This window comes from Triticum aestivum, chromosome 5D, assembly GCF_018294505.1.
Source record: "Triticum aestivum cultivar Chinese Spring chromosome 5D, IWGSC CS RefSeq v2.1, whole genome shotgun sequence".
Classification (NCBI taxonomy): Eukaryota; Viridiplantae; Streptophyta; class Magnoliopsida; order Poales; family Poaceae; genus Triticum; species Triticum aestivum.
Genome location: NC_057808.1, coordinates 399,224,550 through 399,239,138, shown reverse-complemented (window position 1 = coordinate 399,239,138; position 14,589 = coordinate 399,224,550). Strand labels below are relative to the sequence as shown.

Here is a 14,589-nt window from a genome sequence, read left to right as displayed (position 1 = left end):
CTGTAATTTCTTTGTTGTATAGTCTAGGTTTATTCTTGGTCGGTATGCTGTAATTTAGGCCGGAAGGTTCAGTGGATCTCAGTGTTGTCGGTCTTCAGGGCGACCCGTTACTCATATGGGCCAAAACGTGGGCCTATAATCATCTTGGGCCATTAGCAGGTCTAAACCTTATGGTTGTTTCCCGCCTTTAACAGGCCGAGTAAAGTTCTGGCCAGCCGGGCCAGAGAATAAAATGGGCTTTTAATAGGCTAAAACCTAGATTGGGCTAGCGTTGAGCCGAAAATTTCACGGGCCAGTACAGGCCGAAACTACCTAAGGCCCATGTTTGGCCCAAATAGGACGAGCAGTTAACAGGCCAAAATATATCTCGGGCCCGTTTGGCCCAATAAAATTATGGGCTTTAAGCAGGCCGGTATCCACGCGAGCCATAGGCCCAAAAGTGTCACGGGCCATTATCAGATGGGCTGTAAGTAGGCCGGATTCAACGCGGGCTATAATTAGGCCCAACTGTTACACGGGCCATTAACAGGCCGATAGGCCAGTTGGGCTGAAATTTATCCACGAAGACTATGGGCCATTAAGAGGCCTAAAGTTACTTCGGACAAGAAATAGCCTAGTTTCTGCATGGGCCGTTAAATGGCCTAAAGTTAAACCGGGTCGACAACGTCCCAGATACTCCACGGGCCGCTAACAGGCCAAAACTATTATCGGGCCGAACTGGTAAACGGGCATTTAACAGGCTGAAATACAAACCTGTCTTAGAATGGGCCCAAAGGTACAGTGGCATGTTAACAGGCCTGATCCGATATGGGCCGTAATTTGGCCCAAAACTCGGCAGGCTGTGAACGGGCCTGATCTGATATGGTTCTCAATTTGACCCAAAACATGGCAGGCTGTTAACGGGCCAGCCCACTAGTGTCTGAAAAAACATGGTGGGCCTTTAGCTGGGCTGGCCTTTTCACCGGAATGGGCCTCTATTGGGTCGGCCACGTGTCGACGTATCATAGGCGCCTCCTGTCCAATGAGTGGATGGCATCTGTCCCAACGAGGAGCTGACACGTGGTTCCGTCGGCCAATGATAATTTTACACGTGGAAAATCCCCATTGGGCCGGGCTGTTAACGGGTTATCGGATCCAAAACCGGACCCGATAGCTTAACGGCGAGCCGTTACGGTCGATGCCACGTGTCGGTCACCCTTGACGAAAGCACTTCTATGACGCGCGATTTATCGTCATGGAAGTGGACACTTCCGTGATGATAATTTTGGTAATGTCATGGAACACTTCTACGACAGCACATGTATGACTATCTTGATTCTGTCATAAAATCGTCATGGATGTAAATGCATGACAGAAAACGTGACCTACTATGACAAACACGTATCATCACGGAAGTGTATTTTTTTTGTAGTGCCACGACCTGTCAATCGCCACGCGTCGACCAAGGCCGCAAGCGGTTGGGGACCGTGAAGCCAAGTCCGAGCGCGCCTTGGGCCCGGGGGCTACTATCGGCGTCCTAGGAACGGGGGTACCCAGACTTGCCTGCCTGCGGCCCACGGCGTGGCTCCACCAACGGCCCGGTACGGCCCAACTTCGGCAGCAACACCTCAAGACCCTCGCGAGGGGCCAAGCCTCGCGAGGCGGACGGCACCAAGACCTCCCCGGGGGCGGCCTCGCTAGGCTGGCTCCTGAGGAGCGGACATATCTATGCAAGGGACACCTCGCGAGGTTCACATGACGTGAGCCGTGACAACCACGGCCAGGCGGGCGCCAGCGGGCGCAGTGTACCAGTTTCCTCTTTGGTGTTAAAGAGGCAGGCGCATACGAGGAGTCCCGAGGCGTCAGGCAAAGGTTTCCATATCGGTGCAACGAGACCAAGACCAGCAGGATGGCAGGACAGAGGTCATCATGGATCCCACGGCAGCGTCACCACCAGAGCCTTTGGCAGGCGAAGACTACTTTTGTCAGGATAACTTGTACTAGCTGTCTCCCTTCAAAATTGGCAGTTGTGGGATCCCTTCCCGCCTACATTTGGGAAGAGGACCGGGGCCTCTATAAATAGGACTAGCCATCACCATAGGAGGCAAGGGATCTTGGACCGGATCCATTCCACCAAGACCATCCTCACCAGCTCATAGAGCTCAAGAACACCTCTCCTCCTGAGGCGGTTCACCCATTATACTAGTTCATCCTCAGCCCACGAGGCAATCCACCACCACCACACTGGAGTAGGGTATTACACCGCAACGGTGGCCCGAACCAGTATAAATCTCTGTGTCTCATGTTCTTTGGGTTCGTCAAGCTAGGTTGTGGAATCGTTGGGTAGGTAGGCTGGGAAGAGAGAGTCCTTCATGCGCACCCAGAGTTCGAACCTCTCAAGGGTCCGCGGAACCCTGAATCAGACACGCCGCGGCAGCCTCCACTCCGCTCCTGGGCGAGCTTTCCGGCGCTCCGGCCACGCAGGGCGGGGTTATCAGTGGCTGCGCGCCTACCACGTCCGCCAGGTGTTCGGCGTTTTGTCTGCTCGGTGATGGACTCAGACGACGAGGAGGCGTTCGCGGCGCTGCTGGAGGAGGAAGCCGATGCCAACGCCCAGGATGAAGAGCATCTCATGTCCTCGCCGCTCTGGCTGGCCTGTTCGCGAGCAATGCAAAGCCGTGGTGAGGTGGCTCGGCGCCGGGCCGGCTGAAGGCAAAGCAGAGGCATCGACTGGAAGGCTATTGCTTGCTCTACGCCGACTACTTCGCCGAAGCTCCACTGCACGGCGAGAAAGTATTTCGGCGCCGTTATCGGATGAGCCGAAAGCTCTTCCTCAGGATTGTGAATTCCATTCGTGAGTTCGACAGCTACTTCAAGTGCAAGAAGGATTGCACCGGCACACTTGGATTCACCTCACTCCAGAAAGTGCACGACAGCTATGAGGATGCTTGCATACGGAGCTCCCGGTGATTCACTCGACGACTATGGACGAATGGCCGAGTCCACGACCATTGAGTGTTTATACAAGTTCTGCAGGGTGATGGTGGCAGTGCTTGGACCTCAATACTTGCGATCACCTAATGCTGAAGACACTGCTCAGATCCTAGCACATAATGCAGCAAGAGGATTTCCTGGGATGTTTGGAAGCATCGAATGCATGCATTGGAAATGGGAAAACTGTCCATTTGCTTGGTAGGGGATGTACAAAGGCGCCAAAGGCGGTTGCAGTGTGGTACTTGAGGCAGTGGCCACACAAGACCTCTGGATTTGGCACTCCTTTGGTATGCCAGGAACTCACAATGACATCAACGTACTGCAGTGCTCCCCTGTCTTAAGGTCATGCTCCTCCGGTGAACTTCGAGGTCAATGGGCGCCACTACAACAAGGGATACTACTTAGCAGATGGCATCTATCCGAGATGGTCCACATTTGTGAAGACTATCTCAAACCATGTGCCAGGAGGCAAGAACTCCTACTTTGCCAAGTGTCAGGAGGCTTGCAGGAAGGATGTCGAGCAAGCATTTGGTGTGCTCCAATCTCGATTTGCTCTTGTCCGGTACCCCGCTCAGACCTGGTCGAAAGATCAAATGTGGGAGGTCATGACTTGTTGTGTCATCTTGCACATCATGATCATTGAGAGCGAGCAGAAAGAGCCAGTGTTTACACTGAACCATATTACAGGCATGGTCCTGTTGCCCAAGTTGATCACCAGCTATCGGCAACCCGGACTGCCTTCCTCAATATGCGTCAGGAGATCCGAGACTCACAGGTGCATCAAGAACCGCAACACGATCTGGTGGAGCACCTATGGAGGCTCAAGGGCAACGCCTAGCTCGACGTGTGATAAAATATGAGTTTTTATTTGTTGAACTATTTGACTTGTATTGATTTTCTGTGATGAACTATGTGATAAAAATTGCTTCTGTTGAACGCCGAATAAAATTGATCCAATTTGCGGCGAAAGTGTGCCAAAAATGGGCCAGTTACCGCTGAAAGTGGGACGAAATCGACGCCTGGGGGCAACCTTGGGGGCGGCTGGGAATCCGAGCCCCCCACCGATTTTTTGGTCGGCGTGCCCTAGCGGCGCTATTTAAGTCCCTGGGGCGAACGAGTGGAGATGCTCTCTTTTTGTGTTGGAGCTACGGGCCCAGTTTGTAGGTATTGGGCTCAAATTTGTTTGTCTGCTGGAGGCGGTTCTGGCGTGCCTCCGCCTCCCCTCCCCTGTCCCCTGTCTCGCGGAGGATTCAAACCCCTTGCGACGGCATCACCACCAAACGCGAGCTCGAGACCGACCAAGAAAGGAGCGAGCACCAGCACGGGCACGGGCACGGGCAGCCGCCGCCCCCTCCAGTCCCCTGCCCTCCCGGCGCCGCAAGACCCTCACTAAACCCTAGCACCCCATCGCCACAACCGGCGCATCTGCTGCCGCATCCATGGACTTCTACTCCGACGACGACTCGGACCCCGATTTCGACGAGGGCCTCCAGGAGGACCTCGACCTGGTCCGCCGCTCCTGCATCATCGCCGGCGCCGACCCGGACGCCGCCGTCGCGCAGGCCTCATCCTACCTCACCGTCCCCGCCGCGACGACGACAGCGGCGGCGGCGGCGGCCAAGGCAACAGATGGCTCGTCGGACGAGGGGGAGGGGGAGGACGAGGACGAGGACCTCGCCCTCGTCCGCAGCATCCGCGAGAACCTCCACCTGAACAAGGCCTCGCCCTCCTCGCCGCGCCCGATCTGCGCCTGGCCGCCTTCCGACGCGGAGGATGACGAGGAGGACGACCTCGAGACGCTCCGCGCGATACAGCGTCGCTTCTCGCACTACCACTCCGGTGAGTCTCCGGTTCTCCCCGGTTCCAATTTGGATGCGCCTGGTAATCCCTATCCTAAAGATTTCTGAAAATTTTACCACGAGAAACTTGCAGGCTGAATTTTGATCACATTTAATCATGAAATATTCAGTGCATTTCGTTTCGTATAAAAGAACCATCGGATTGCCATTATTTTCTTAAAGCATTTCTGATTTTATACTGTTCTGAATTATATGTACTTCCTCCGTTCCTAAATATGTCTTTTTAGAGATTTGAATATGAACTACATACGGATGAATATAGATGTAACTTAAGAGTGTAGATTCACTCATTTTGCTCCGTATGTAGTCCATATTAGAATCTCTAAAAAGACTTATATTTAGGAATGGAGGGAGTAGTAATGATGTCTTTTAAAGGCTAGTAACTAAAACGTGCTACATTTGTAGTGACTCATATACGATGTTAACTTTGAATGTTAAAACTATGGGCCGAGCTAACACGATATGTAGCGCTATCATGTTAGCAGAATTGCAATGCATGAGAATAAACCATTACAAACTCTATGCTGACAAATTAGATGCAATATATGGTTGATTTTCTGATTCACGAGTTATTACATGTAAGCAGAGCCCTGTTATCTTGAAGTCACATGTACCAGTATATAATCGACAGTTCAACATATGCAGTGTTATCATGATTCTTGAATTATTAGGTAAATAAGCATATATGTAGACAGATAAAGGAGCCCTTAATCTTTCTTTACCTACTGAAGGTACCTCCACTGGTCCACTGGAGAACATGAAAAACGAGGCATCAAAAGGAGGGGATGATGAATTTATTGCACATCAACCTGGTGAAGAGGATGTACAGAAGAAAAATATGAATGCAAACACTCAAACTGGGTTCCCAAAAGCTGCACTGTTGTTAGTGGATGCTCTCAAGAAGAACAGAGCATGCCAGAAGTTTATTAGAAGGAAGATGATTAACATCGAAGCAAAGATTGAAGTAAATAAGGATCTTAGGGATCGTGTCAAATGTCTTATGGATTATCAGTACAGCTGCAGAAGATCATTTGGCAAAGTTTTGTGCCAGAAGGTGGATCCTCGTGTTCGATTGATTTCCTCTCAAAAACAAAGCGCACAATCCGCAAAGGTAATAACGTCAGTATTTACAGCTGTGTATTGTATGCTAGATGACATATATAATCACCTTATGATATATAGAGCATTTTTAGTTTGTGTTGTTGATGTTCCTATTTGTTCTCTGAAAACGGCACATAGTTATTAACTTTCATAAGAGATTTTTCTACACCCCCGCCTGTTTCCCACATAAGATAGTTGTAAATTCCTATATGAAAAGGCGAATAGGTTTCGTATCCTAATGCAAGTAGGAACGACATATGTTGGTGGCTGGTGGTTCATGTGTCACATGCAATATTATTTTCATTGCTCTCCTCAGGCCATGTTTCCTGAGATTATATGATTGTTTGATTGGTGGAAATTCAAATATGAAATAGCATCCATTTGGATCTGGTAATCATCTTGAACAAATTTTGTATGAATGAGACGCGTATGCTGATTAGCAGGGTAGGTCTCTATTGTATAAGAAGCTAGATGCTGATTTGCAATAATGTTGTGACAGCATTTTCAGCTATGTTGAGTCTGTTGGCTAAATCAGTTCAGATCCTTTTCTTGTGAACATGTATGTATCTTGTGGAATTCTATTGAATTGCTATTCTTTATTTTAGGATATTGAATTGCTATTCTACACACTTAATCAATTTTTATTTATTAGATCAATTCTAAATGTATTGTTTCTATTGTACACACACATATTCTTCCTCTGTTGGCCGAACCATTGTTTTCCATTTCATAACTGAGAGAATGGTACACAAAAACCTACTAGCTTGCGGACCATGGAAATAGTCACATATTGCTCTGTCATGTGCATGAACATGATTGCCAAGTGGTTGTCTACCTAGATTTTTAGGAAAAGATAATATCGCACTTACAAAAGAGTATTCTTTTCTTGCAGAATAAATATAAGACGCCTGCATTACTTCTCGGCCCAGCTGAGAACCCTCATGTTGAGAAGTATAAAGCAGTTCTGAAGCAATTCCCAGTGTCGCTTCAGAAGCATCCATGGTCAGATATAGAGAAAGACAGGCTTGCTAAAGGAATAAAGCAGCAGTATCAGGAAGCGTTAATTAAGGACTCAATGAAGAATGGAAGGTTTGTCGAATTATTCGACTCTTTCACTAATGTAGCATTTTCATCTTCTATTTCAGTCGTGGATTTTAAATCATGATTTAATCACATTGAACAACCAATTGTCATAGTTTTCATCAATTATTCTTTGCTAATACTTGAAGAGTACCCCTTTTTAAGCTTCAAGAGCATTAAAAGTTTTGTGTAAGTTTGTAGTTCTCGTGTTTCTCAATTATGCAGTCTGTTTATTAATGACAGTACTATTTTCCATTTTTCTTTAATGGGTTTATCAATATGAATTCGATGGGTTTCTGACTGAACTATCTATAAATTATGAATTGACATTCTTTAACCTCTGTAATTGTGCTACTGGGGTATTTGTTTTCCACAAATTGAGATGTAGGTTTGATGCCAAACTTATGAGTTTTAATGTAATTTTACTTGGTGTTCTGCTAGAAGAATTGACATAAAATCTTATTCTGTTAATTGTTTTCGTTCTGCAGTTCCAGTGGTGACTTCAGTGCTGTCGATATGGCTTATGCACTGACAAACACTGTGGGTAATTTTGAGGCGACTCCTGAGATTCTCCGGTCAGTCTTGCCATTAGTAAACTGGGACTATGTTGCTGCTATGTACCTGCCTGGTCGATCCGGTGCTGAATGCGAATCAAGGTACTTTTCCTCTAAAAGATATTTTTCACTTCTAGCGCACGGAGCAATGTTCATTTCTCTTATCGCGCAGAAGTTTCATTAGATCTTACTTTGCCATCTCTCCTGATATTGTTATTTTACGTTTCTGCAGTATGTGTCTGTATCTGTGTTTTCAATTGGCCAGTCCTAATTCAAGAAATTGTAATTTTATTCTCTAGGTGGCTAAACCATGACGACCCACTGATTAATCACAAAGCCTGGACTGCATGTGAGGAGAAAAGACTTATACTAACTGTCCAAGAAAAAGGAATGCATAACTGGATTAATATTGCGGTTGCGTTGGGTACACAGAGAACACCTTTCCAGTGCCTTGCCCGTTATCAACGAAGTCTTAATCCCCACATATTGAAGAGGACCTGGACAAAAGAGGAAGATCTTCAACTTTTAGCTGCCGTCCAAACTTTTGGTTGTAACTGGCAACTTGTATCAGCTAATCTGGTTGGTCGCATTGGCAACCAGTGCTCTAACAGGTACTGTTCTTTGACTTGTCTTTCAGACCTCCTACTATCAAACCTATGCATTTGCGCTTTCTATCACAGCACATACTTTATCACTCTTTATCGTGGTTACCTTTTCTAATGGTATTTAATATTTTTCCTCACTAATTTTACATGGATAAATTATCAAACCTATGTGATTGCACTTTCTTTTATGGCACATTTGTTATCACTCTTTATTGTGGTTATCTTTTTTAATGGTATTTAATCTTTGTCCTCGCTAGTTTTATGTGGATAATCTCTTACTTTCCTTGGTTGGGGTATATTTGACATACATTGTGTCGAACTTTACTAGGTACAGGAAAACTCTAATCCCTGAAAGGAAAAGGGTGGGGAGATGGTCTGAGGACGAGGACAAGCGCCTCATGGTATCTGTCAAGCTTTTTAGGTCTGGCAGCTGGAATAAGATTGCTCAGTTTGTTCCTGGCCGCACACAAAGTCAATGCAGCGAGAGGTAATGTAGTAGTTTTACCATGTCAGTTCAAAGCTTATGGTTTGATGGTGATGCTATTTTTTATCCTCATTAAACAGGTGGCGTAATGTTCTTGATCCGGATATAGAGCATGGGGAATGGCGCCCTGAAGAGGATTCGAAGTTATTGGCTTCCGTCCATGAGGTTGGTCCCTGCTGGTCCAAGATTGCTGGGGCTATGATTCCTCACCGTACTGATAATATGTGCTTGAGGTAAACCATAAACCTATTCTCTTTCAGATTTTACATGATGTAATTCTGATGTGTTGCTTGAAACTTCAAATTAGTAATGCACTTCATGATGGAGGAGCTGCCCCACCAACCGAAGCAAGCACAAACTTTGCTGCTAATAGTTATTCCATTTGTAACTGCAGGCGATGGAAAAGACTGTGTCAAGATGAATTGCCTTTAATGATAGCAGCCAATCAAGTAAAGAAATCTATTTTCCAGACCAACTTTGTTGATAGAGAAACAGAGCGACCTGCAATTTGCCCCAGTGACTTTCCATCACTTGTGTACTCGAAAGTTGACAAGGGTGATGAGAACACTGTGAGGTACAGTACTTTCAATTGTTATGCTTTCAAACAATAAAAAGAAGGTAGTTTTAGCTATGTTCTCTTCCTCACCAGCCCCTGTTTTTTAGTGATCAAGTCAAGAAACCTCGAAAACGGTCGAGAAAATCAAGTGTGGATAACGTGCCACCTAACGATCCATCAAAGTCTTCTGCTGATGCTGCCGCTGTAAACACCACCAAGAGAAAACCAAGGAAAAAATTATCTGGGTATGGCTTATAACATTTACATATGCTTGACTGTTGAATTTCACTCCCTTATGCCTGCTCAGTGCTCACATGTTTGTTTCATACTTGCTTTTACAGAATTGGAGCTGAAAACCAAACTGGAGAGGATATAACTGTGTCTGATGGTGTCAACAATTCCTCTAGGTTCCACCACAGCAAAGCTAGGAAGAGGAAAGTTACCACTGATGGCGATGTGGTTGTGCAACCAGGAATGAGGGGATCAATCTCTGTTGATAAAGAGCTCACCCTAGATATACTTGGGGGCCCTATCAGTTTCGATAATGAGGCACCTACTAATCAAAAGAGGGACCCTACGTCTGTCGGTAAAGAAGGCACAGCTAAAAAGAGAACAAGGGGCTCTGTGTCTGTCGGCAACGAGGGAGCTGTCAAAAAGAAAATGAGGGGCTCTATCTCTGTTGGTGATGGGAGAGCAGTCAAAAACAGGATGAGGGGTTCAGTCTCTATTGACAACCAAGGCAACACAACGAAAAGGAAGAGAGTATCAAGGTATAACATGGATCATGGCAAAATAAATAAATTACTCAATAGTGTCTGACATCATCTATATCTGCTTCCTCGTAGATTTTCAGTGACATCAAGAGTCCTTTACTTCTTTTGTACAGGAAATCAGCCAAAGGCAATTCAAAAACAGATGGTGAGGTGAACACTTGTGAGATGGACCTTCCAAGTGTGCCCTCTGAAGCTGCTGCAGAAAGAGGCATTCATACTGGAAATACGAATAAGATGAAGCGGAAGTCTACTCCAAGGTAGCTCATTCTCCAATTCTTATTTCTTTACGTGGGTGTATTTGTGCCAAATGCCAATGAGGTGATGTATGTTATCTAAGTTTCTTGATTCCTTGTTTACAGACCCAAGCTGATAAACATGGCAGAAGGGACCGTCGATGAATATTCACGGCTTGCTGATTGCATTTCCTTTGCCCGTGGAAATGGAACCAGCAAGAACAATAGGTACTTAAATTCGAGTTACAGCAGAATATTGGTCATGTTTTACGAAAAAAAATCCCGTAATTTACTTCTGGATGAAGCCCTATGACTCAAAATAAGTGTTGCTGGTTTACTACAAATTTAGTACAAAGTTGTACTAAATCAGTGACACTTATTTTGGGACGGAGGGAGTACCTATTTTAAGTACTCCCTCTGTAAAGAAATAAAAACATGTTTATCATTAGCAGGTCATGTCTTACGCGGGGGGATCCTCTAATTTAGTTCTGGATGAAGACCTATGACTCATTTCAATCATTAAATTAATGGCACACTTTTACTTAATTGATAGTTCACATCATGCACATAGCTCCCCTTTTAGTGATAAAAACAAATTAACTAGATGGATTGTTGAGTCGGCCCAGCCTGCCAAGCTTGCATCTGTAAATTTAGTTTCCATTTTTTTCAATTGCAGTGTCATGCCGATAAATAATGCCGTGCAATCAGGCGGGCCCTCGGGTGAAAACCTACAGGTGGCCATTTCGGCTCGACTGGATCCAACTTCTGTTGAGAATGGCAGCACACCAAATACTCAAGTTGTCGATTAGGTACAAACTCTATATATTTTTTGTATGTTATTGCTATATGGCACTGACATATTCGTTTATGGTGAATGCTTTTGTGACTGCAGATGACAATCATTGAACAGTTTGGTTTCTTCTCTTGTATAAAGAGGGGTTTTCCTATGCGGAACAGTTTGTGACTGCAGATGACGATCATTGACCGCTCCAACTTTCTGAAGCTAGAGAAGCAAGAGGACAGAGGGGCAAAGGTAGTAAACACATCAAGCATGATTTTACAGTCTTAAGAGAGGATAAACGTTCTCATCTGGTCATTTTGCTTGTGTCTAGGGAGGGTTTGGGCACCCAGTCAGCTGAAGGCGCATCAACCTGGCTGGCTTGCCTCTGATACACTAGTTTGTGTTCATTTTCAGGTTCTGATTGAGCATCTCAACAGCTCCATAGCATAGCAGGCCCCTTAGTAGAAGGTTTCTGTCAAGTAATTCAAGTGTGGAGTTCATTGTTTTGTACTTTTAAGCTGCCACATCTCATTGGTTGAATTTAAACAAAGGCTGTTGATTTGTAAAATTGTACAAAACCTGTTCAGATCATTATAATGAGCTACCATGTTGGAACCTTATATCTAAAATTTGAACCAAGACCACGACACTTGTTTTGAAACATAGGGAGTAGTTGTAGCCCTATAAAAGCACCAAGGGCGGAGATCCGAGGGCTTGTTTGCTTTCCTTACCAATTTTTGACAGCCTGGCACCTGTTTGGATCACTGCCAATTTATCCAGTCCTCGCCTAATATTTGGTCACTTGGTTTGTTTTCTACACCCATGATTGTCAAAAATCTGACCTGAGTTCATGAACTAATAGCTGACAACCATTGCAGTTCAGTGAAAGAACATATCAATATTTAAAAGGAACTGATGAGCTTCCCATATACAAATATAAAATCTCAAGAATTGAACAAATGACCATACACCCTATACCAAAACCACTATATCTCGGGAAGTTTACGCTCCCAGGTTTCACCACTTGGTGGATAGCAACGTGAGAATAAGTAGGGCATGGACACGTGTATTTTTGGGGGCTCCCAGGGTGTACATTTCTCTAGTGACTGTAGGCATTCGGTGAAAATTTTCTTAACTTGTTATCTGCCTTCGCGTGTGAACCTAGCAATTTGGATTCTAATTTGAGGACATTCTTTTTGTTCCGCATGTGGGCTGGCCTTGTGTTTGTTTGGGTTGTGCAGTTTTGTCCCCTAGCTATTTGGAAGGATTTGTGCTACGGCCGCTACATGTGGGCTGCATGGCTCCGTACTTGATTTGCCTACATAGATTTGTCCCGTTGTACGATGGCTGATTTCTTGCCGTTCTGTAGCCGCGTGGTCTTGGATGCCATGTGCTGGTTCGCGTGGGTTGTGTGGATCCTTCTCGAATTGACACTCCATGCACGCGTGTTGGATGGGCCCTCCTGATTTACATGCATGGGATTGACACGATGTGACTGCTACTCCCTCCGTTTCGAAATATTTGTCTTTCTAGGCATTTCAAATGAACTATAACATACAAATGTATGTAGACATATTTTAGAGTGTAGATTCATTCATTTTGCTCTGTATGTAGTCATTTGTTGAAATCTCTAGAAAGACAAATATTTAGGAACATGTTTGCATGCAGTTCATCCCTGAGCTTTCTCGATTTTTTCTTGAGTGATTGCCTACATATAAATACGTTGAGCCTCCATGTCCCTCGCTGCACCCCCATAACCACGTCCTCGACATCCCTACACCTAGCCGCCCCGGCCATCTTCATGCCACCGTTCTCATTTGCATGGCAGCGACGCGAGCGATGCCTGTAGGAGCTACTTCGCCCTCGACCCCCTGCCAGTCTGGGACTGACTGAGTCTGTCTATAGCTGCCGCCCGGAGATGGAGGGCGCCACCGGCTTCATGCCGCTCTCGCCGACGAGTTGCCTGGACTGCAAGAAGCACTGGGAGGTCCCGTGTGGATGTCGAGGCTGAGCCATCCATGTTCTTGGGCTCGAGCTTGCCTAACATGCCGGCGCCTAGAGCCCATCCAACCCGGCTATGAGTCGCGCGCGTGCGGCCTCATGCACGCCAAGCCGCAGAGGCCCTCCAGTTCCCTATCGCTCCATGAAAGAAAAGCTGCCGTTGTTGGTCACTCGGGAGTCGGGAGGGTGCCGGCTGCTACGTTGTCGCCGCTCACAGCGCCGGGTCGTTCAATCCACTGACGTCCGAGAGGCACCCTCAAGTGCCTTTCGTCAAAGTCGAAGAATATGACATCCCTGGCCAGCGTCGCCGCGTTGGGTCCCCTGTCAGTGTCTCGCAGGTGGTGTTCGCTGCTCGGGCTGTGAGACTACGTGGTGCAACTCGCTCCAGCGGCACCACGACTGCTATAGGATGAGCCCTGCCGTGCAGGGACCGCAGCTCCTCCCGCGGTTGCTCGACGACCTGCCACTGCCAGGCACTAGCTATAATCGCTTTTCTTCTATCTCGTGCTCGCCACCCACAGGCCACAGCAGGCGCCTCCGCCATCTGCCGTGCTCTTCTATCTGCCCGTGCTCTTCTGTCAAGCCTCTTGCCCGCCATTGACACTGCGCCCTGCCGTGATCCGGGAACTGATGGCGTCGGCGCGCCTCTTGCTGATCTACCTTGCCAGTTCGGTACCGTACCGCATAGCTCCCTGGCGCCTTCTCATGTCGTGGTCATCCTGGCCACGTTCCTCTGCGTTGTCGGCCTCCCCATCGTAACCGGATCTGCGCGCTCTTGGTGTTGCGTCGGCGGCACCAACAACGTCTCCTTCCGTTCTGACACGGCGGCGGAGAACAGGGGCTCAAGAAGAGGGCGCTCGTGGTGATGTCGAAGCTGACATACGAGGACGCCGGGGCGATGGCCGTCGTGGCGCGCGGCGGCTCGGCATCCACGGAGGCCACGGAGGAGAAGAAGCACTTGATGGAGTGCGGCATCTGCATGTCGGGGTTCAAGGGGAAGGAGGATATTCACCTCTTGCCGCAGGCCACGGCTTGTACATCCCGCGCGTTGACGCCTGGCTCCTGCACACAGTTTATGTGTAGGGTCCGTCTTAGTCGACTGAGACTTCGCTATGTCTCAGTCGAATGACGTTATCTTGTACATATCATTCTGTTTGATCTTAGTTTCTGACCGCTGGTTTGTGATGTTTGCTTGTTGGGCTTGTTTGTGGGCTCGGTTGTCCTTTGTCTGTTGTTTTCTGTGATGGGCTTCACTGGTTTGGGCTGGCCTTTTATCTCTGTCAATTAACTGTTCATGCATTATTAATGTTTTTCAGGTTGTCGTGCATCCACTAGTAGAAAAAGAGGCTTCCATACCCATTAGTCCCCAAAATAATCGAACCGCGACCAAAGGGGTCTTTAGTCGCGGTTCGGGAGGAGACCCGCGACCAACTATCTGGGCCCAGCGCGCTCGGTTGACAGCTGGCGGATGGGAGGAGCTTTAGTCCCGGTTGGCCTGGCCAACCGGGACTAAAGGTCCTCAGGCTGGCCCGAAGGCCTTTAGTCGCGGTTGGCCAGACCAACCGGGACTAAAGGTGGTCTGGCCAACC

General features: G+C 47.2%; 1 protein-coding gene across 2 annotated transcripts; it reads left to right on the top strand.

The window, feature by feature from the left end:
* The first annotated feature begins 4,129 nt into the window (after window positions 1-4,129).
* On the top strand, window positions 4,130-11,643 carry LOC123122106 (uncharacterized). Of its 2 annotated transcripts, none has more exons than XM_044542244.1 (15): window positions 4,130-4,812; window positions 5,564-5,943; window positions 6,826-7,022; window positions 7,502-7,669; window positions 7,867-8,178; window positions 8,501-8,659; window positions 8,737-8,889; window positions 9,051-9,230; window positions 9,320-9,457; window positions 9,554-9,982; window positions 10,099-10,242; window positions 10,345-10,446; window positions 10,895-11,027; window positions 11,111-11,251; window positions 11,414-11,643. In XM_044542244.1, the coding sequence occupies exons 1-13, from the start codon at window positions 4,413-4,415 to the stop codon at window positions 11,025-11,027; spliced, it is 2,895 nt and encodes a 964-aa protein (XP_044398179.1). In that variant the 5' UTR covers window positions 4,130-4,412; the 3' UTR covers window positions 11,111-11,251; window positions 11,414-11,643. The 2 variants fall into 2 exon arrangements, with proteins under 2 accessions (XP_044398179.1, XP_044398177.1); XM_044542242.1 differs by having other exon boundaries at window positions 11,331-11,643.
* Window positions 11,644-14,589: the final 2,946 nt, after the last annotated feature.